Source organism: Carlito syrichta, unplaced genomic scaffold (genome assembly GCF_000164805.1).
Source record: "Carlito syrichta isolate Samal-C Ts95f unplaced genomic scaffold, Tarsius_syrichta-2.0.1 Scaffold304629, whole genome shotgun sequence".
In the NCBI taxonomy this organism is placed as follows: Eukaryota; Metazoa; Chordata; class Mammalia; order Primates; family Tarsiidae; genus Carlito; species Carlito syrichta.
The window spans coordinates 760224-782957 of NW_007248725.1; the positions used below are offsets into that span (position 1 = coordinate 760224).

The window sequence follows — 22734 nt, forward strand, 5'->3', positions numbered from 1 at the left end:
GAAGCTGGCAGAAAGTGGGCTCTTCCAGTCTTTTAGAATCAGTCTAACACCTTAGGGATTTGTGCTGATTTCATGTAATAGAGTAAAACGCTTGTAATTCTGAGTTGTTGTGAGTGGTCCACTCCATGGCAGTGATATTTTCAGATCCTAGTATTATCTGCTCTGCTTTCTTGCCAGACCTCCAACCCCTCTCTCTCCCTTTCCTGTCTCTGTGTTGCTACAGTTTAGAAGACCAAACTGGACAATGGACTTTGCTCACTATGATGACATGATCTCCATTGACCTCCATTGTATGTACTTTGATGCATGATGATATATTTTGTCTGATGAGTTGTAGCTGATGGCTGGTTAGAAGTCTCTGCCCAACTTAAAGTTTGTATATAACATTCTCATTGCCTCTGGTAAAATAGTAACATAGCACTCAAAGTAACTGAAATTTAGCCTGTGACCATTTTGCTTGAAGGATTCTCTCCCTCCACTGCCCTCCTGGAACAATGAAATTTTATCATTTGTCTTGGACATATCACAGAGTACCTATGTCATCTGACTGTGGGTTCTTTGAAGATGATGACAAAACTTGTTCAATTTTGTAATTTGCATAGTACCTTAGGATGCCTTCAAGTGCTAGTACTAAATACACTTGCTAACAATAAATGTGTTGATATACTTCAGGGAAAAGTATGATAGAAAGCCCCACAAGCACACAAAAAAAATTTGCAACCCTTACCTAGTGGGAAGAAACTAAGTCATATGTTTGTTGGCTGGAACCTACCCCATTCATTCACTCATTTTGAAAATCAGGGATATGTATCATTTTATGACCCATGTATTGCATCCCAGAATCTGAAGTTGCCTTGTTTTGTTTCTGCCCTGGTGACCTGCTCTGAATATTGACAACAGTATTCTAGGCTAAGTATGCTCCTCTTTTCAGACTTATCCAAGATGCCCGAAACTGTTATATTTTTTGTTCACAATATAAGGTATTTCTTGATAAGGCTGTTTTTTTCAGTAGTACTTCACTTTGAGGAAATACATTTTGAGGTCAGCCTGTTGAAAGATTTCCTAACGTTTCTTCTCACGTTCATTGGCTATCTCCTGAGGTCTTCAGGGGCCTCCTGTTTCCTGTACTCCTTGAGCTCAGTTGTTGACTGTGACTGTGTGCTGGCATCTTGTCAGAGTCCTACACATTTAGAGGAAGAAGAGCTGTCTATGTGTTGACACCATACAAGTCTGCTGTACAGCAAGTTATAGTGTTTGTCTCTCGGACTAGATTTGCCTATTGCTTCAGCTGTGCTTGTGGGTTAACCATCGCATGACTCATGACTGTTTTGAAACTTGAGGATTGCTCTCCCTTGGTGTTTTAGTGAGGGTTCTCTGGAAAGAGCCAATAGGATATTTATGTATAGACAGAGGGGGGATTTAGTAGGTGAATTGGCTCATGTGATTATGGAGGCTAAGTCCTACAACATGCCATCTGCAAGCTTAGAGAACCAGGGAAGCTGGCTCAGTCTGAGCTGGTTCAAGTCTCAGAATCCAAAGGCAGGAGAGCCTGGAGTTCCTGAAGTTCAGGGACAGGAAAAGAGAAGAGAAGGGAGTCCCAGCTATAGGAGGGGAGGAGGAAGAGAGAGAGGGAGAATTGTAATCCCTAAGAAGGAATTGTGATTACTCTTGGATAAAAAAGAACTAGTACAAAGCTGGGCAAGGTAGCACATTCCTGTATTCCCAGCTACGCGGTAGGCTGAAACAAGAGGATCACTTGAGCCCAAGAATTCAAGACAAGCCTTGGCAACATAGCAAGATCCTGTCTCAAATATAAAAATAAAATAAAAAAGAACTAATAAGGCTGGGTGCAGTGTCTCAGTGCTTTGAGAGGTAGAGGCGAGAGGATTGCCTGAGTCCAGAGGTTCGAAACCAACCTGGGCAACTTGACCAGACCTCATCTCTACCATAAATAATAATTTAAAAAAATATTAGCTGGGCATGGTGGCACAGACCTGTAGTTCCAGCTACTTGGAAGGCTGAGGTGGAAGGATCTCCTGGACCCAGCAGGTTGAGGCTGCAGTGGCTGTGAGCATACCACTGCACTCCAGCCTGGGCAACAGAGTGAGATTCCAACTCAAAAAAAAAAAGAACTAGTACAAGATGTCAAAATGTTTGTCTATATCGTGAACAGCCATGGATGATATAGTGTCTCCCTTGGGAGCAAAGTCATGTTTGCTGCCCAATATGAAAGATTTGGGCACTCTAGCCAGGCACAGTGGCTCATGCCTATAATCCCAGCACTTTGAGAGGCAGAGGCGAGAGGATTGCCTGAGTCCAGGTCTTCAAGACTAACCTGGGCAACTTGACAAGACCTTGTCTCTGCAGTAAACAAAAAAATTGACTGGGTGTGGTGGTGCATGCCTGTGGTTCTAGCTACTTGGAAGGCTGAAGTGGAAGGATCACCTGAGCTCAGCAAGTCAAGGGTACAGTGGCCATGAGCGTGCCATACACAGAGACTGCAACTCAAAAAAAGGCCAGGCGCGGTGGCTCACGCCTATAACTCCAGCACTTTGGGAGGCCGAGATGAGAGGATTGCCTGAGCCCACGGGTTCGAGACCAGCCTGGACAACCTGGCGAGACCTCATCTCTACAATAAATCAAAAAATTAGCCAGGCATGGTGGCATGTGCCTGTAGTTCCAGCTACTTGGAAGGCTAAAGTGGAAGGATTGCCTGAGCACAGCAGGTTAAGGCTGCAATGGCCGGAAGCATGCCACTGCACTCCAGCCTGGGCGACAGAGTGAGACTCCGACTCCAAAAAAATAAATAAATAAATAAATAAGATTTGGGTGCCCTAAGCTTAAGTTTCTTCTCCCTAATGCAGCCCACACCATGTTCAGGTGTTACCTGACCCTCTCTGCATTGCCTTGTGGTTATTTGGGCTTGGATAACCCATGCAAGAGAATGCTAATATTCTGGCTACTGCTATTACTATGAGTAATAACGTCCTTTGTTGGGAGGAGGGGCTGGGAGGAAGAACCAGTAATTTACAATATAGGGGAAATCTTAGGCAACTTTCCTCCCCTTTTCAATATTATTCGCATGTCCCTGAGGCTTGATTAAAGACTACTGCCACTACTAAAGTCCAACCCAAGAAAACCTAAAGTGTCTCTGAGACTTTTCCTAGAAAACTGAGTTCTGGGTTTCTCTGGTTTTCCTATAGAATCTGTGTGCCTGTCTCTAGTTTCTGAAAACTAATTTGACTGGGGCCTAGATTATAGGCTATGGTGGTTGGGACAAGCTCTTGTGGAGCTGGTTATTAGGTACATGTGTGGCAAAGGACAAACCTGGGACTGCCTCCTTGTCTTTAACTTCCTCCTTCCAGGTAAGTTATTGCTTGCTTTCAGGAGAGATTATGATGAAAGCTTGTTACCCAAGTATTGAACCCAGGCTATAATCCTGATTCTTAGAAATTAACCAGTAGGGATCTGTCCTACAACCAAGGTCCTTTCATATGTATGGCACATTTGTCAAAATATTTGTAGATGATGCCTGAGTTCAGATGGTATATACTTTATTTCGCCTTCATTTATACTACATGAGTGATCATGTAGTAATTGCAACCAGGTGTTGGTTTTATGTTTTTGTTCCTCAGTCTCTGAGCTAGTACTTTCTTGGGCAGAGTGAGATTTGGGAATGGCAAGCAAGACTCTTCTCATTAAGTGGGCTCCATACCTGTGAGAGGGAGCTGAGAGTTGGAGGTAGCTGTTTTTCTGTGATGACAATTTGGTGCACTAAACACAGATCCTTTGAAGGCAAGCAACTAGGTGTTATATTTTCAGCCTTTTCTGTAAAATTACTGAAGTGCTGAGTGAAGGGTGATATTAAAGAAGGAGGGAAGGAATAGATTTCATTTAAAGCAAATGACTGACCTTTAGAATTGGAGGCAGGGTATGGATTGATTAGTTTCTTATGCAGTATTGGTTTATAGAAATGAAACTACAAGAGGACTACATTGTCAACCATTCATGTTTGTGTTTGCTTTTAGTGTCTACCATCACAGGGCGATCTCTGCCCCCTGGGGCTGAGAGACCCCAACCTTTCCCCAAGCTGAAGCTGCAGGGTATTGAAGTACCAGCCAGATGTCTTCCCACAAAGGATCTGTGGTGGCACAGGGCAATGGGGCTCCTGCCAGTAACAGGGAAACTGACACAGTGGAACTGGCTGAACTGGGACCCCTGCTGGAAGAGAAGGGCAAACGGGTAATCGCCAACCCAACCAAAGTAAGTCATCTTCCCAGGAATCACTCCCTTGACCAGCATCGCTCCTTGGACCTCTGTCAGTCTCTGTTTTTTTTTTTTATTTTATTTTATTTTATTTATTTATTTATTTTTAATTTTTTTTGAGTTGGAGTCTCACTCTGTCGCCCAGACTGGAGTGCAGTGGCCGCTCCCGGCCACCGCAGCCTCGCCTCCTGGGCTCCAGCGATCCTTCTGCCTCAGCCTTCCGAGTAGCCAGAATTACAGGCATGTGCTACCACGCCCGGCTGATTTTTTTTTTGATTTATTGTAGAGATGAGGTCTCACTGCCCAGGCGGGTCTCGAACCTGCGGGCTCAGGCAATCCACTCACCTCAGCCTCCCAAAGGCACGGGATGACAGGCTGAGCCACCAAGCCCGGCTAGTCTCTGTTTTTTAAGATCTCACCTTCCTGCCAGGCATGGTGGCTGAAGCATGTAGTCCCAGCACTTTGGGAGGTCAAGGTGAGAGGATTGCCTGAGTCCAGGGGTTCGAGACCAGCCTGGGCAACTTGGTGAGACCTTGTCTCAGCAATAAATCAAAAAATTAGCTGAGCCTGGTGGCTCATGCCTGTAGTTCAGTTACTTGGAAGGCTGAGGTGGAAGGATCGCCTGAGCCCAGCAGGTTGAGGCTTCGGTGGCTGTGTGTGTGCACTGCACTCCAGCCTGGGTGGCAAGAGTGAAACTGACTTAAAAAAAAAACAAAATCTCACCTTTCTTCCAAAAGACATCAATCCAAGTCCTTATCCTACTGTATTATAAGTATCTTTTTGTCTGTTTTTCCCACTGTAAACTTTTGGTAGTTTACTTGTCTTTGTAACTCTAAGGACTTGTCACAAGACCTGAACTCCATTAAGTAATCAGTAAGTGTCTGAATGAAGGAAAGAAGCAGTCAATCAGGATTAGGTTTGACCTCATATAACAAGCAAAAATCCCCATAGCTTTGACAAGATAGAAGTCTCTCAAGTAGAATTCTGAAGTAACCAATCCCAGGCTGATATGGAGGCACCACTGCTGTCAGGCATCTGTCTTGTTCCTCCATCGTTCATAATGTGTTCCCCATTATACCCACATTCTACCCCCCATGAAGGAGGAAGGAGGAAAAGAGAGAGACAGGTCTCTCCATGTTGCCCAGGTTGGTCTTGACTCCTAGCCTTAAGCGATCCTCCCATCTTAGCCTCCCAAAACCCTAGGTCTTTCTCTTTTAAAGAGACTAAGTACTTCACAACACTTAGGCCAGAACTTAGTTACATGGTTAGATTCAGCTACAAAGAGGTTAGGAAATGTAGCCTGAGTCAAATTGCAATCACATTGCCACCCTAAACAAAAGGAAGGACTTTGTTACTTAGGAAGAGAAAGTGTACATTGGGGTAAGCTAGCTGGAATCTGTAACACAAAATCTAAGAAGGTCCATGTGTTAACCAGCGACTATCAGCAGGAGAGAGAAATAACCCAGACAAGGAGTTAGACTGCCAGGCTTTCCATCTCTATGGTTCAGGGCCTTGGGGCAGAGAGAAAGACCTCTCCCACTTAGGGGCAAGTACTCTTCTGAGTGCACTCTTCTAAGCCCAGAAGTCAGTACTGATGTCTTCCCTGGAACCAGTTCTGAGGTCCTAATACTCCTGGGAGCTGTTATGGATACAAAGTTTCAGTCATGATAGCCCCCAGAGTCAGTGAACAGGGAACTATGAACAAAATTTTTTTGAGTCGGAGTCTCACTCTGTCACCCAGGCTGGAGCGCAGTGGCACACTCATGGTTACCGCAGCCTCAACCTGCTGGGCTCAGGCGATCCTTTTGCCTCACCCTTCCAAGTAGCTGGAACCACAGGCATGTGCCACCATGCCCAGCTAATTTTTTTGATTTACTATAGAGACAAAGTCTCACCAAGTTGCCCAGGCTGGTTTTGAACCCCGGGTTCAAGCAATCCTCTCACCTTGGCCTCCCAAAGTGCTGGGATTATAGGCATGAGCGACTGTCCCCGGACAGAATTATTGTTAAAGAGATCTCTGTCTTTTTCATTGTTTGAAAGTTTTGGGGTTTGTTTGTTTGTTTGAGTTGGAGTCTTACTCTGTTGCCCAGGCTGGAGTGCAGTGACACATTCACGGCCATCCCAGCGTCAACCTGCTGGGTTCTGGCAATCCTTCTGGCTCAGCTTTTCAAGTAGCCGGAACTACAGGTGCGTGCTACCACACCTGGCTAATTTTTTATTTATTGTAGAAATGAGGTCTTACCAAGTTGCCCAAGCTGGTCTTGAACCCCGGGGCTCAGGCAGTTCACTCAGGTCAGCCTCCCAAAGTGCTGGGATTCTATCTCCTGAGTGCTAAATAGAACATTCACTCCAGCATGTTCAAAGTATTAATAAATCTCTAACTAGTGTTGTAAACTCAGTAAGTATTCTTGGAGAAGAGGTCATGAGACCCTATGTTGGGAAGAGGCTGGGCAGAAAGCATTAGGTTTGGGTTTCCTGGACCTTTCTGATCTGGAATAGTACAGATTATGACATGACTCCCTGGATTGTTTTTTGTTTTTTCTACAGGCTGAAGAAGAGCAAACATGCCCAGTGCCCCAGGAAGAAGAGGAGGAGGTACGGGTCCTGACGCTTCCCCTACAAGCCCACCATGCCATGGAGAAGATGGAGGAGTTTGTGTATAAGGTACAGCCTATTAGCATCTGTCCTGGAAAGAGAAGGGCAGCATGCTTGTTTGGGTTCCCAGCTGGTGAGATTGCATTGGGTTGGAGAACTTTTACTCCTATGGGTGGATTTGGTTTTTGCTTAACATGAGGTAAATCAAGGGAAAGACTCCCTAAATTTTGACTGCTACTGTGTGAGACATTGTTCAAAATATATCCTAAAACAAGGACTCTTGATTTTTTTATCCTATGGCTCCCTTTGGAAATCATCAAAATATTTAAATATAGAGTAATATGAGCCTTTTTTAAAACAGTAAATATGCATTAATGACAAGCCGTAATGTATTATATTAAAATTTGTCATTTCTAAGTAGTGACAATTAGAAACAGTATTTTAAGATATCACCAAAACAAATGGAAATATCTGTGATTTCTGTTGGTGACAAAGCCACAAGTTCTACTAATACTGCTGTGGTTTGGCACCTGTATCTATAATTAACGAAAACTCTAAATTTACTTAGAGGAAAATGAAAATATACTTTTTTCCATCTACTCCCTGGATTCTGTCCATAGTATGTGGATCCTAGATTAAGAACCCCTGCTCTAAAAAGACATAGTCCCAGCCTAATAAGAACTTAGAATCCAACATGGGGAGAAGATCAGACAAGTGGCACACAGAATGTCCTGAAGAAGAGGGGCAAGGGAGGGGTTTGTATGTGTTTTGAAACCACTTTTATGAAGTATTTTGTTTTCATTCACTATATTAATTTTAAAATTTCAAGTAGCCTAAAGGAGTTTGTACCATATTTTCTTCCTTAAGGCTCAAGAAACACCTAAAGATGATCCTGATAAACTAACATGAAACAAGGACAAGGGGATTTTTAAATTTTATTTTTATTTATTTACTTATTTTATTTTTTGAGTTAGAGTCTCACTCTTTTCACCCAGACTGGCATGCAGTGGCACACTCATGGCCACCACAGTCTCGACCTGCTGAGCTTAGGCGATCCTTCTGCCTCAGCCTTCCAAATTAGCTGGAACTATAGACACATGCCATCACGCCTGGCTAGTTTTTGTGATTTATTGTAGAGACAAGGTCTTACCAAGTTGCCCAGGCTGGTCTTGAACCCCCAGGCTCAAGCAATCCTGTCTTCTCGCCTCCCAAAGTACTGGGATTATAGACTGAGCCATTGTGCCCAGCCAAGGGGATTTTTTAAAAGTGGTCAAGGCTAGGTGCTGTGGCTCATGCTTGTAATCCCAGCACTTTGGGAGGCCGAGGCAGGAGGATCACTTGAGCCCAGGAGTTCGAGACCAGCCTAGACAACATAGTGAGACCTTGTCTCTACAAAAATTAATTAGCTGGTATAATCTCAGCTACTCAGAAGGCTAAAGTGAAAGGATTGCTTGAGCCCAGGAGGTTGGGGCTGCAGTGCCGTGGGAAACAGAATGAGAACCTGACTCAAAAAAAAAAAAGCTGTGAAGATATAAATCTACTCTGCTAGCCCCATGCATACTATGTCTTGCACTATTACCTAGGACCCTTCAAACCCTGACTGACATCTTCCTAGACTAGTACTCCTTCACCGCTTATCCTTGGGGAAGTTAGAATTTGTAGGCTCTGTCTAGTGTATGTATTCTAGGTCTGGGAAGGACGCTGGAGGGTCATCCCATATGATGTTCTCCCTGACTGGCTGAAGGACAATGACTATCTGCTACATGGCCACAGACCACCCATGCCCTCCTTTAGGGCTTGCTTCAAGAGTATCTTCCGCATCCATACAGAAACTGGCAATATTTGGACCCATCTGCTTGGTGAGTGATTTAAATGAGGAGAAATCCTTTTTTTTTGTTGTTTTTGTCTCCCTAACTGCCAATACCCTTTGTCCATGGGAAGGAAGAAGGACAACAAACTTGCTCAGACTGACTGACAGCTAGAGTTTTGCCTTTAAACCACTACTGACCTTGGTTGGCCCTTGATCACTGATCTTTAAGATGTTGATAGAAAGCCTAGAAACCTAGCTGGGTATGGTAGTGCATGTCTGTAGTTCTAGCTGCTTGGAAGGCTGAGGTGGAAGGATCGCCCGAGCCCAGTAAGTCGAGGCTGCAGTGGCCAGGAGCAGCCACTGCACTCCAGCCTGGGCGACAGAGTGAGACTCCAACTCAAAAGAAAAAGAAGAAGAAGAAGACCTAGAAACTGAAGAAATTGAGACTAGACATTCTCTTGTGATTCCTGGCAGAACTGTCTACTTCATAATTTCCATAATATGTTCTTCATAAAAAACAAAATGCCAGCATCTCAAAAAATGGTCTTTTGGGTTTGTGTGAAATTTCTCGCTGCAGTTCACACAGCTAAACCCCATAGCTCCCTAATTTAAAGTCATCAATTGTCAAAGTGTACACATTCCTTTTTCCTTACGTGTTTCTTTTGCTTCTGCAGGTTTTGTGCTGTTTCTCTTTTTGGGAATCTTGACCATGCTCAGACCAAATATGTACTTCATGGCCCCTCTCCAGGAGAAGGTGGTTTTTGGGATGTTCTTTTTGGGTGCAGTGCTCTGCCTCAGCTTCTCCTGGCTCTTCCACACCGTCTATTGTCATTCAGAGAAAGTCTCTCGGACTTTTTCCAAGTGAGTTAAAAGAACAGCACTAGCAAAAGACCATGCGCTATTGTCCCATCTTGTGACCTCAGAGCTGACTGGGTGCTGGGAACTCCTAGAAGTCCTAAGGATTCCTTGATATGCCAGAGGATGGACTTTCTGTTCTGTGGGTATAATAGGGCAATGAAGCTTCTCTCTGAAAACACTTTATGAAAAACTTACTGCCAGGCATGGTGGCTCATGCCTGTAATCCCAGCACTTTGGGAAGCCAAGGTGAGAAGATTGTGCCCATGGGTTCAAGACCAGCCTGGGCAACTTGGTGAGACCTCGTGTCTACAATAAATTTTTTTTTTAATTTGCTGGGTGTGGTGGTGCATGTCTATAGTTCCAGCTACTTGGAAGGCTGAGGCAGAAGGTTCACCTGAGCCCAGCAGGTCAAGGCTGTGGTGGCCGTGAGCATGCCACTGTACTCCAGCCTGGGCAACAGAGTGAGACTCAGACTCAAAAAAAAAGAAAAAAGAAAAACTTACTGCAGCCTCCTCAACAGATGGAAACCAGTCATGGAATATATTTACCACGTGAGCGGTACTATCTTTTGTGAAACTTGGGGTGCCAGTGGGCTTCCAAGACCTTGTACCCAATCCTAGCTTGCCTTCCTATTGGCCTAAGCCATAGTAGGGTGTGGTAAATAGTCTGTGTGTTGCTCTGCTAGTGCTCCTACTCACCAGCCAAGTAAAGCTTATCTTTGCTGCCCATGCACTGCTGGAAACGCCAGATGTCCATCCTCTTATGATTTCCCTCTAACCCCAACTCTGACCCTGGGGTTCTATTTGTTTGTTTGCTTGTTTTGGTGGTGGTTTTGTTGATTTTGGTGGTAATGGTGGTGGTGTATTATTTTGGTTTTTCTAATAATACCAATAACAAGGATACATTTTCATCATTTAAAAAGTCAATTAAGAGAGAACAAGCTTAGTCAGGCATGGTGGCACATGCCTATAGTTCCAGCTACTTGGAAGGCTGTGACGGAAGGATCACCTGAGCCCAGCAAGTCAAAGCTGTGGTGGTTGTGAGCATACCACTGCACTACAGCCTGGGCGACAGAGTGAGACTACAACTCAAAAAAAGCCAAACACAAAAAAAGAGAACAACCTAAATAAAGTATTCCCTTAATAATACTTCCAGCTGGGCGTGGTGGCTCATGCCTGTAATCTCAGTACTTTGGAAGACAGAGGCGAGAGGATTGCCTGAGTTCAGGGGTTTGAGATCAGACTGGGCAACTTGGCGAGACTTTGTCTCTACAAGAAATCAAAAAAATTAGCTGGGCATGGTGGTACACACCTGTGGTTCCAGCTGCTTGGAAGGCTGAAGCAGAAGGATCGCCAGAGCCCAGCAGGTCAAGGCTATGGAGTGTGCCACTGCACTCCAGCCTGGGCAACAGAGTGAAACTCTGACTCAAAGAAGGGAGGGAGGGAGGGAAGGAAATACTCCCAGTCTAAGGATTTTGTTTTTATTTATTTATTTATTTTGAGTTGGAGTCTCACTCTGTTGCCCAGACTGGAGTGCAGTGGCCGCTCCCGGCCACCGCAGCCTCAACCAGTTGGGCTCCAGCGATCCTTCCACCTCAGCCATCCAAGTAGCTGGAACTACAGGCACACGCTACCATACCCAGCTAATTTTTTGATTTATTGTAGAGATAAGGTCTTGCCAAGTTGCCCTGGCAGGTCTCGAACCCGCAGGCTCAGGCAATCCACTCACCTCAGCCTCCCAAAGCGCGGGATTACAGGCTGAGCCACCAAGCCTGGCAGGATTTTGTTTTTAGAACTCATCTTATCAGAATGCGGGAATACTTACTCAGAGCTCAAGTATCTGCTGGGGAGATATGGCTGTTCATCACTAAGGGAAAGGGATGGAGTTCTTTGAGCAGTGATTCTTAGACTTTTCCATTGTAAAATAGAAGCACTTGACCTTGTGGAATTTTAATCCAGAATACAGGATGGATTGTATGGGAAGTGAGGGGAAACTAGGGACAGTTAAATCTGAGAGGAAGTAGTAGTTCCATGAGCCATATGGATTCATTTTGCCCACTGATTTGTTTCATTTTGTGGCCCTTTTAGACTGGACTATTCAGGGATTGCTCTACTGATTATGGGGAGCTTTGTCCCCTGGCTCTATTACTCCTTCTACTGCTCCCCACAGCCACGGCTCATCTACCTCTCCATCGTCTGTATCCTGGGCATTTCGGCCATCATTGTGGCACAGTGGGACCGGTTTGCCACTCCTAAGCACCGACAGACAAGAGCAGGTGGGTAGGAAGACATATTAAACCTCAGAGGTATTTGAACTTTGGGTCTGATAGGCTTAACCCTGGGCCCTAAGGTTTGCAGTTTGGGAACCCCACCCAAACCCTGATTTTTGTTTAGTGCTTTCAAAGCAGCATGAATTTTCAAAACTCAATTACCCCCAAGTATAGTGCTATTTCAGAAGAATGCTAATGGGGACAAATTGTTACCCACACGGTCAATTAATTGCCAGCAGTTATTTTAGTGACCTGAGTCCTAAGCACTCAGACCAAAGGATGAAAATTAAAACACCCAAAGGCATTTTACTAAAGAAATGGAATGCTTGGTTTGGTGAATAATATACTCTGAGCATAAACACTAGTAACAACGAGTGTAATAGCTACATGCATAAACATCTTTGTGTCATCTTTCTGGACTCTATTTCAAGCTTTTATTACTTGCAGCAACGCCACTAATTACAACTAGTCTTCAGCCCCTTTAAACGTCTTCATATCTGCTGTTTTAAGCTTCAGTTAAAAGTATTAAACGTTTATCAAGCACCAACCATGTGCCATGCTGCATTGTGCTTCAACAAGGGTATCCACAAAGATGGAAAAGGTAGTCTCTGCCCTTCTGTTTTTATAGTATGGTGGTGTTGAGACAAGTACCTGTCCTTGTCTTGCTCCTGCCTTATTTGTTGTGTCCCAGCACCTACAGGACAACCACTAATCTGAATATATCTGTCTACTCAGGAGGTCAGAGTCCTGGTTACATGTGTCTCTTATGATTTTAATGGGAAACCTACCCTGCTCTCCTCTGACCTGGGAGTCAACTGAAACTTGCCATCTGGGTTCTGTGCCTAAGTTAGCTGTCAGAAGGTGCTGACATATCTTTTTGCTTAGACTTCTTAACATGATGAAAACTGTGAGATGCTTGTTCTTGGTGCTCCTTAAAAGGTAATAAAACACTTGCATAGCCTTCTTCCCATTCTGGCTGTAGAAGAAATATCTGCTGACTGATGTCCATCTTGTAGCCAAATTTTCCAAACATATACTGCTCATAAAAAAATAGCTAATTATCTTATATATTTGGATTCCAGAGTAAGACAATAGCGCCTTCCATGTAGAGCTGTTTCCTAGCGTGACGATCTTAAGTCTTTTGCTCTGCTCTGTTCAGGAGTGTTCCTGGGACTTGGCTTGAGTGGTGTTGTGCCCACCATGCACTTTACTATCGCTGAGGGCTTTGTCAAGGCTGCCACAGTGGGCCAGATGGGCTGGTTCTTCCTCATGGCTGTGATGTACATCACCGGAGCTGGCCTTTATGCTGCTCGAATTCCTGAGCGCTTCTTTCCTGGGAAATTTGACATATGGGTAAGAAATGAAGCTTCTGGCAGAGACTGTGATGGTGAGTGACCATCCCAAGGTTAAGGTCTGAGGTGGTAAGGGACTTGGCTCATGTAGTGTTTGGGGATATATATATATATATATGGAAATTGCCAATATTAACATTTTGGTGTAACTCTGACAAGGACTGTGTTTCTGAAATTTTCTATAACAAATATATGACTTTTATGATATAAAAAGGTAGTCTAAGGATAAACTAAAAGTGGCAAATGCTTTCTCTTATTTCTGATTCCTCCTTGCCATTATCTTAAAGACTCTTCTCTTTTTATTCCTACAGTTCCAGTCTCATCAGATTTTCCACGTCCTGGTGGTGGCAGCAGCCTTTGTTCACTTCTATGGGGTCTCCAACCTTCAGGAATTCCGATATGGTCTAGAAGGTGGCTGTACTGATGACTCCCTTCTCTGAGCCTTCCCAGCCTGAGGGGTGGAGGAGGAACTTCCCAAGTGCTTTTAAAAATAACTTCTTTGCTGAAGTGAGAGGAAGAGTCTGAGTTGTCTGTTTCTAGAAGAAACCTCTTAGAGAATTCAGCACCAACCAAGCATCAGCCCAATTTCACACCCACTGGGCAATAAACTTTCCATTTCTATTCCCCTAGCTGGGAAGAGGGTGATGGTCAAACTTAGCCATCCCCCTCCACAGCGGTCACCCTCCTCACAAGGCAACTACCAGCCCCTCACAGAGACGGTACTTTGAAACTCATGTTGAGATTTTACCCTCTCCTCTGACCATTTTGGGAAAAATTATGAACTGGGACTCTTCAGAAATTCTGTCTTTTTTCTGAAAGAAAATGTCCTTTAACCCCATCCTTACTTTGTATCCTGGCTTATAACAGGCCATCCATTTTTGTAGCACACTTTTCAAAAACAATTATATAACCTGGTCCTATCTTTCTAGGGCCTGGATCTGCTTACACAGCAGGAAGAATAAAACCACCAACTTTTACATAGCCCAGCTAATCATGGAAGTGTGTCCAGGCTTCAAATAACTTGAGTTTTAATTTTTTTTTCTTGTCAGAGTAATGTAAAATTAAAATGGGGAAAGATATTTAATATTTAATACTAAGCTTTAAAAATAAACCTGCTATCATTGCTATGTATCTTGATGCAAAGACTATGATGTTAATAAAAGAAAGTACAGAAGACACTTGGCATTCAAAGATTTAACATGTATGGTTTCGATTATTTGTACACAACTCCAAAGGATTAAGACCTGTACTAATTTTAGATTCTGCTAATAAGCTTTGACAGACTGGTATATGCAGGCCAAGAATGAACCTAATTGAGTCCTCAGCATCTGCTGCTCAATACAGCTTTATTTTTTTCTACTTATTGCACAGACCATCTTATTAGGGAAATCAGTATGCTATAGTAATGGTTAACAATTAGAAGATTTTCAGGCCAGGTGCAGTGACTCGTGCCTGTAATCCAGCACTCTGAGGCGGAGATGGGAGGATCACTTAAGCCCAGGTATTCAAGACCAGCCTGGGCAACAGAGTGAGACTTCATCTCTACAAAAGAGTCAAAACATTAGCCAGGTAATCAGGAAAGTGCACCTGTGGTCCCAGCTACTTGGGAAGTTGAGACAGGAGGATTGCCTGAGTTTAGGAGGTCAAGGCTGCGATGAGCTGTGTCATGCCAGTGAGAACCCCAGCTCCATAAATAAATAAATAAACAGATTCTCAAAGGTGTTAGGAGATATCCCAGAGTTGAGAGATCTGTCCCACCTCATCTAGGGTTGTCTCATCAAGGGGTCTTCCACACCTCTCTGAGCCTTTGTGATGTGTACTCAACCAGACGGGTTCTGCTCACTAGGTAGCACAGGCCAGCAGTAATCACTTTTCAGCAAATGTGGGCAATTAAAGGGGAGTCATCTTCAGTTATACAGTTGGGTTCATTTCAAGGGTCAAGTTTGTACAACTGGGAGAACAAATAATCCTTTTTTAAAAAGTAATCCACTGGCCGGGCATGGTGGCTCAAGCCTATAATCCCAGCACTTTGGGAGGCCGAGGTGAGAGGATCGCCTGAGCCCACGGATTCAAGACCAGCCTGGGCAACATGGTGAGACGTCTCTACAATAAATCAAAAAATTAGCTGGGCGTGGTAGCGCACGCCTATAGTTCCAGCTACTTGGAAGGCTAAGGCAGAAGGATTGCCTGAGCCCAGCAAGTCGAGGCTGCAGTGGCCGGAAGTGTGCCACTGCACTCCAGGCTGGGCAACAAAGTGAGACCCCAACTCAAAAGAAAAAAAAGTAATCCACCAACACCAGCAGGCTTGAAAAGCTTCTCAGCCTCAATAAGGGAAGTGAAAATTAAAACCTAAACGGTAAACTATCTCACTACATCTCACTTTAACTGATGCTGGGTGGGATGTGGCACAAAACTCATGGATTCGTTGACTCAACCCTAAAATGAATTTTAGAGTGACCAACAGAGTTTATTAGAGAAAGAAGAGGGGAAAGATACACATGCCAGAGTCAGGCAAGAGAAATGGTGCTTTTTGCTTTTGACAACAGGCCTGATACACCTTCACAATGATTAAAACACTAAGGAAGGTAGAACCTAGGTAACCATCACTCTAGAGAGATTGACATCTCTCTGCCTTTGATGGGAGGAATGGGTGGTCTTTTCCAGGGAGGCCAGACTTCTTTTTTTTTTCTTTTTTTGAGCTGGAGTCTGTCGCTCAGACTGGAGTGCAGTGGCACGCTCCCGGCTACTACAGCCTTGACCTGCTGGGCTCCGGCGATCCTTCCGCCTCAGCCTTCCAAGTAGCTGGAAGTATAGGTGCATGCTACCACACCCGGCTAATTTTTTATTTTATTATAGAGACGAGGTCTCGTCAAGTTGCACGGGTGGGACTCGATCCCACAGGTTCAGGCAATCCACTCGCCTCGGCCTCCCAAAGTGCTGGGATTACAGGCTGAGCCACCGAGCCTGGCGAGGCCAGACTTTTCAATACATAAGTTCATGAGCTCAAAGGGGTTTTTCTATCATTTCTATGGCTTTTTTGATTCCTGGTTCGGGAACCACCTTGATAGAGTTTTCCTTTGGTGAGCTGAGAGGGTGGGGTGGACTGGGAGTCCACACTGAACTCACATTCCAACTCACCAGGCTGTTCAGCCTACTGACAAGATGACGCTTTCTAAAACCTGCCTACAAGAAATTTATCTCTGCCTAACCTGTACTAACTACTCTGTCTCACAACCAGATTGGCACAAACTAAAAAGCCTAATATTAAGTGTCAGTGCGAATGTGGAGCAGACCAGATGGTGCTGTTGGAAGCGTACATGGGCAGGACCACTGTATGGATATGCATAGGGTATATACATGTTACAACACTCAAGCATTTCGTGAAACAGCACTTTATAGTATGAGATGCATCTGATATCTATCCTAAGTTTCCTCACTTAAAAAAAAAAGCTGGTTGACCCATTAAATTGTTCTCATTATTCAATAATGGGTCACAACTCACCCTTCAAAAAACACACTGCTCTTAATAAACTTGGCTTGTACCAAAAGGTTAAATGAAGCTGTATGTAGTAGCAAAATATTGCAAAGTCCAAAATTGCTGAATGGAGAAATAAATCTTGGTTTACTCATATAATGAAACACTATCAGGCCGGGCCTGGTGGCTCATGCCTGTAATCCCAGCATTTTGGGAGGGAGAGGCAAGAGGATTGGCTGAGTTCAGGGGTTCGAGACCAGCCTGGGCAACTTGGCAAGACCTCATCTCAACAATAAATCAAAAAATTAGCCAGGTATGGTGGCACATGCCGGTAGTTCCAGCTACTTGGAAGCCTGAGGTGGAAGGTTGGCCGTGAGCATGCCACTGTACTCCAGCCTGGGTGACAATGAGACTCAATTTTTAAAAAAAAACAACTTTAAAAAGGGAATGTTAGTTCAGAAAAACAGTTACCTCTGAAGGAGTAAGAACAGAATATTTAAAAGTAAAGTGTTTAGCCGGGTTCGGTGGCTCAGCCTGTAATCCCTCGCTTGGGGAGGCTGAGGTGAGTAGGTTGCCTAAGCCCATGGGTTCGAGACCCACCTGGGCAACTTGGCGAGACCTCATCTCTACAATAAGTCAAAAATTAGCTGGGCGTGGTAGCGTGCGCCTGTAGTTCCAGCTACTTCAGCTACTTGGAAGGCTGAGGCGGAAGGATCGCCGGAGCTCAGCAGGTCGAGGCTGTGGTGGCCAGGAGCGACCACTGCACTCCAGTCTGGGCGACAGAGTGAGACTCCAACTCAAAAAAAAAAAAGTAAAGTGTTCAATTTTTAATTATGTGGTGAGTACTTGGGTGTTCCTTGAACCTAGAACCTTTATTGCCTATATGTAATAGGTATTTTATATTTTTTCATCCAAAACCATAACCATTTAAAATTTTTAAAAATGCTCAAGGAACTGTTAGCAGAAGTCACAAACTCATGACCTGTAGGCTGAAAATGTCTATAAACATGTTTTGTTTGGCCTTGCACCGTGAGAACAATCAACTGCAGTTCAAAGGTAGCTATGCCCTCTACAGAGGACTTGTGCTCTCCTATTTATCATTGTTCCTACCTAGAGTGATTCACTCATTGCAGTCATCTCCTGAACCCTGGAGGCATCTGAGTTTGCAGCCACTAGTCTAGAAACTGGGAAGAAACCTAGGGTCATATCTGATCCAACCCCCCTTTTTTTTTTTTTTTTTTGATTTGGATTCTCACTCTGTCGCCCAGGTTGGAATGCAGTGGCATGCTCATGGCCACCCCAGCGTTGATGTGCCTGGGCTCCGACGATCCTTCTGCCCCAGCCTTCCAAGTAGCCAGAACTACAGGTGCATGCTACCATGCCCAGCTAATTTTTTTAAATTTATTTTAGAGATGAGGTCTCACCATATTGTCTAGGCTGGTCTCAAACCCGCAGGCTCAGGCAATCCTCTCGCCTCAGCCTCCCAAAATGCTGGGATTACAGGCTTGAGCCACTGTGCCCAGTCAACCCCATTTTTTAAATGAGATGAGATCCATAGCAACTGATTAAACCTAGAGTGTGTTTCTTCATTTTTCAGTACTTTTCAGGACCCTGCAAAGCGGATCTGAGAGAGAACATTTCTTGAGCACCTCTTGTATTTTTGGTATGTTATATCTTTTTTTTTTTTTTTTTGAGTTGTAATCTCACTCCGTTGCCCAGACTGGAGTGCAATGGCCGCTCCCGGTCACCACAGCCTCGACCTGCTGGGTTCCGGCGATCCTTCCGCCTCAGCCTTCCAAGTAGCTGGAACTACAGGCGCACACTACCACACCCGGCTAAATTTTTGATTTATTGTAGAGATGAGGTCTCACCAAGTTGCCCAGGCAGGTCTCAAACCCGCGGGCTCAGGCAATCCACTCACCTCAGCCTCCCAAAGCGCAGGATTACAGGCTGAGCCACTGAGCCCGGGTATCTTATATCTTTAACCATGTGGAGTAGGTAATAAGAGTAGGAAGAAGGGCCGGGCTTGGTGGCTCAGCCTGTAATCCCAGCACTTTGAGAGGCCGAGGCGAGAGGATTTCCTGAGCCTGCAGGTTCGAGACCCAACTGGGGAACTTGGTGAGACCTCTACTCTACAATAAATCAAAAAAACTAGCCGGGCGTGGTAGCACATGCCTGTAGTTCCAGCTACTTGGAAGGCTGAGGCGGAAGGATCGCCAGAGCTCAGCAGGTTGAGGCTGTGGTGGCTGGAAGCGTGCCACTGCACTCCAGTCTGGGCGACAGAGTGAGACTCCAACTCAAAAAAGAAAAAGAAAAAAAAAAGAGTAGAAAGAAAATAAGCTAGTCTCAACCAGGTATGTTGGCTCGTGCCTGTAATTCCATAACTTTGGGAGGCAGAAGCAAGAGGATTGCCTGAACCTGCATTTTCAAGACCAGCCAGGGCAACACGGTGAGATCTCATCTCTACAATAAATAAAAAAATTAGCTGGGTGTGGTGGTGCACACTTGTAGTTCCAGCTACTTGGAAGGCTGAGGTGGAAGGCTCATTGGAGCCCAGCAGGTCCAGGCTGTGATGACTGTGAGCATTCCACTGCACTCCAGTCTGGGCGAGAGTGAGACTTTAACTCAAAAAAAAGAAAAGGAAAAAAAAATAAGCTAGTCTCTCCCCTAATAGCTGATTTGCTGATAGGAAAGGAGTAGGATCAGATTCTTCGCTTTCATTCTTGGCCTTTCTTCAATCATAGTTCATCAGTGTTTTTGTTATTCACTTGTTCTATAGTGCCTCGCACATAACAGGTCTTCAACAAGTTTGAACACGCTAGATTTAATCACCTGCTGTGTATCAGCTTATTTACTCATCTAGGAAATAGATGGAGTGGATCAAGGGCGGCCCTTAGGTTTCCTTCTAGTTCTATACTAGTGGTTGCAAATTCAGATGCCTTCTAAAATTACAGGACTGGAGTCAGTGTCTGAATCCAGATCATTCTCACTTAAACCCAATGTTCTAATGTCTCAGCTCATTTAAAAACTCCTTTGCTCCCATTTTCAGCCTCTTCCCTTACTTTTATCAGAACTCCTAACTAGCTGCTGGTAACTATTATCTTCTTTCTTTAACTACATACTTCTGGTTCGTTCACTTCCTAAATACTTGAGGACCTGTTATGTACTAAACATTATAGAACAAACAAATGGTGACCAAACAAACACTGATGAGCTTCCATTTAAAAAAAGGCCAACAATAAAAGCTAAGAATCTAGTTGGGTACAGTGGCTCATGCCTGTAATCCCAGCACGTTAGGAGACCGAGGTAAGAGGATTGCCTGAGCCCAGGGGTTCAGCACCAGCCCAGGCAATTTGGTGAGATCTTATCTCTACAATAAATTTTAAAAATTAGCTGTGCATGGTGGCACGTGCCTGTGGTTCCAGCTACTTGGAAGGCCGAGGCAGAAGGATTGTCTGAACCCAGCAGGTCGAGGGTGTGGTGGCCATGAATGTGCCACTACACTCCAGCCTGGGCCAGATTGAGACTCCAACTCAAAAAAAAAAAAAAAAAAAAGTGAAGAATCTGATTCCACCACTTTCTTATCTATAAATCAAAAATTGGGGGTAACTTATCTCTATATGCCATCTACCTTCAATAAACAAAAAAACAGGACTTTGGGAACATTAGTAAAGTCAGATTATTACACATGAATAGAACTCAAAGAAACTTTTTTTTTTTTAGTTGAAGTCTCACTCTGTGGCCCAGGCTGAAGTGCAGAGACAAGCTCATGGCCACCGCAGACTCAACCGGCTGGGCTCAGGTGATCTTTCCACCTCAACCTTCCAGGTAGCTGGAACCATAGGCATGCGCCACCACGCCCAGCTAATTTTGTTATTTATTGTAGAGATGAGGTCTCACCATGTTACTCAGGTTAGTCTCATACACCTGAGCTCAGGCAATCCTCTCACCTTGGCTTCCCAAAGTGCTGGGATTATAGGAGTGAGCCACCGCATCCAGCAAGAAATTCTTGAGTGCCTTATTCATCTGATCCTCGAGAAAGCATTTGCTAAGACGAAATTAAATGTTATTAATTCTTGGATTTTATTAGGGGAAATGCTTGTATGTAAAGGAAAATAGGAAGGGCCCCAGAGAAGGTTGGGAGAACCATTAGACCTTGATGCAAGTCTGACCCACAAAGAGAGGACAAGAGAAGCATCCTAGGCTGCACTGCAATTGAAGGGAGGGTTCAGCAAAGTCCTTTGGGGAAGTCTTTGCTGTGCTGACAAGTCCCTTTATCTGCTGACAAGGGAGTCCCACTTCCCCCGGAAAGGGTCTGCATAACTCAGCAGTCCCCAGTCAGGGGCAGGAAGCAGAACTTGGAAGACGTGACCTCAGCCCAGGTACAAATTCAAGGAATGAATTTCTAAGCAGCAGCTGGGACCATGCTTAGTGAATGAGAGTGCATTCTCATGTCTGTCACACTCTGGCAGTGCAAAAATACAATGTATTTTGCCTAGCTTGTTTATGGATTCAACCTGCACTCTATGCACTTGATCTAGATTTCCAGGGAAAATTCCATTTTCCCTCAATTCACTAGCTATGAACACCCAGAATCACCTCAGATGTCCAAGCCATACAGGCAAGATGATGTACAGATCCTGACCGACTCACTCATCTTATCTGGATCCAGTCATCCTGAATAGACCTAAGAAACTCAGAATAAGTTTGGGAATAAGTATTGGGTCAGATATCTAAATGACTGGAAATATTCTTGTATGGGAATGGAGTTGTCCCATGACTTAAAGACCCAAATGGTCTAGAACTGTACACCTGAATGAAATGGAATCAGGAGAAGCCTAGAACTAATTTCTTTGGTGTGTTGAGTTTCTTGCTAACATCTCCAGTCTTGATCCTGTGAAAAAAAAGTGGCCATATTCTAAACAAAGCCTCTTTTATTAAGTTCCCTCTCATATTTGGAAAAATCCTTAATTTAGCATCCAGGAATTAGGCAATATTATTAAAGTACTATTTTATATCCAGAAAACAAGGAATTATTTTTACTCTTTATTTAAAACAAACATATATATGTTTGTTCAAAAAATATATATATTTGAGACAGGTTCTCACTATGCTGCCCAGGTCAGCCTCGAACTCCCACACTCAAATGACCCTGTGGCTTCAGCCTCCCAAGTAGCTGGGCTACTAGCATGCATGACATCATGGCCAGTTCCGAACATATTTTGAATTCACATGAAGGAAAATTCAAAAGGCACAAAAAGTCATATAGGGAAAAAAAAACCTCTTCCCCACAACCAACTAGTTCTTTTCCCTAAAGAAACCAATGTTACCACTTTATTTTGTATGCTTCTAAATACATTTTATATATACACAAACAAATGTAAATATTCTATCTTCCACGTTTTTACACAATAGTCTGTACACACTGGTCACAGCTGCACAGTACTTTATTGAATCAGTCCCCTACTAAAGGACATTTAATGTTGTTTTCAATCTAATCTATAGACAGTGCTGCAGTGGACAACCTTCTATGTTCATAATTTTACATGTGCAGGAGTATATGGTATTTTCTGGATATAGACTCTTTTTCCCCTATATCTGGCTTCTTTCTTCCTCTTTCCTCAGGGAGCAGACTTTGGTCTAGGCTGGTCTCTGAAGGATATGCATATTCCTAATGAGTCATGGGGTGCAGGTGATCCAGCAATGCTGCCAGCAATGAAGGTGTCACTCCTAATCAATGTAACTGTAAACATTGTATAACAATTTGAATTAACTTGCTTGATTATAAAACTGCTTGCTGTACTGTCCCAAGGTGCAGCTACTTCACCTACGGGTCATCGGTGCCTCTGGTAAGTTCTAATAAACCAGTGTCTTTCCCTGCTGGGCCTCTAGGTGACTTCTTTGGAATAGGTAAACGCGCACAAGCCCTCTCAGATTTGGGTTTACCGTATAACAAGGAGTATATGTGAAGGATAAACATTTTAAAATCGCTCAATTTAAGCCGGGTTCAGCTTTGGGAGGCTGAGGTGAGTGGATTGCCTGATCCTGCGGGTTCGAGACCCGCCTGGGCAACTTGGCGAGCCCTCATCTCTACAATAAAATCAAAAAA

At 44.2% G+C, this 22734-nt stretch overlaps 2 protein-coding genes across 2 annotated transcripts in view; both read left to right on the forward strand.

The window, feature by feature from the left end:
* Positions 1-223: 223 nt before the first annotated feature.
* ADIPOR1 (adiponectin receptor 1) lies at positions 224-14345 on the forward strand. Its single transcript, XM_008060472.1, has 8 exons — positions 224-290; positions 4029-4263; positions 6814-6930; positions 8549-8720; positions 9346-9532; positions 11617-11804; positions 12958-13151; positions 13462-14345. The coding sequence occupies exons 2-8, from the start codon at positions 4123-4125 to the stop codon at positions 13588-13590; spliced, it is 1128 nt and encodes a 375-aa protein (XP_008058663.1). The 5' UTR covers positions 224-290; positions 4029-4122; the 3' UTR covers positions 13591-14345.
* The window catches only part of KLHL12 (kelch like family member 12), a 41511-nt gene continuing 32571 nt past the window's right edge, over positions 13795-22734 (forward strand). The window contains exon 1 of the mRNA XM_021713607.1: positions 13795-13869. Coding sequence (XP_021569282.1) covers positions 13795-13869 — 75 coding nt within the window. The remainder of the gene's footprint in view (positions 13870-22734) is intronic.

Excerpts from the sequence above, each read along its gene's own strand:
- ADIPOR1 (XM_008060472.1), top strand. The coding sequence starts at position 4,123 with ATGTCTTCCCACAAAGGATCTGTGGTGGCACAGGGCAATGGGGCTCCT. Across the intron at positions 11,805-12,957 it reads GCACCGACAGACAAGAGCAG|GAGTGTTCCTGGGACTTGGC; the intron begins GTGGGTAGGAAG and ends TGCTCTGTTCAG. Across the intron at positions 13,152-13,461 it reads CTGGGAAATTTGACATATGG|TTCCAGTCTCATCAGATTTT; the intron begins GTAAGAAATGAA and ends TTATTCCTACAG.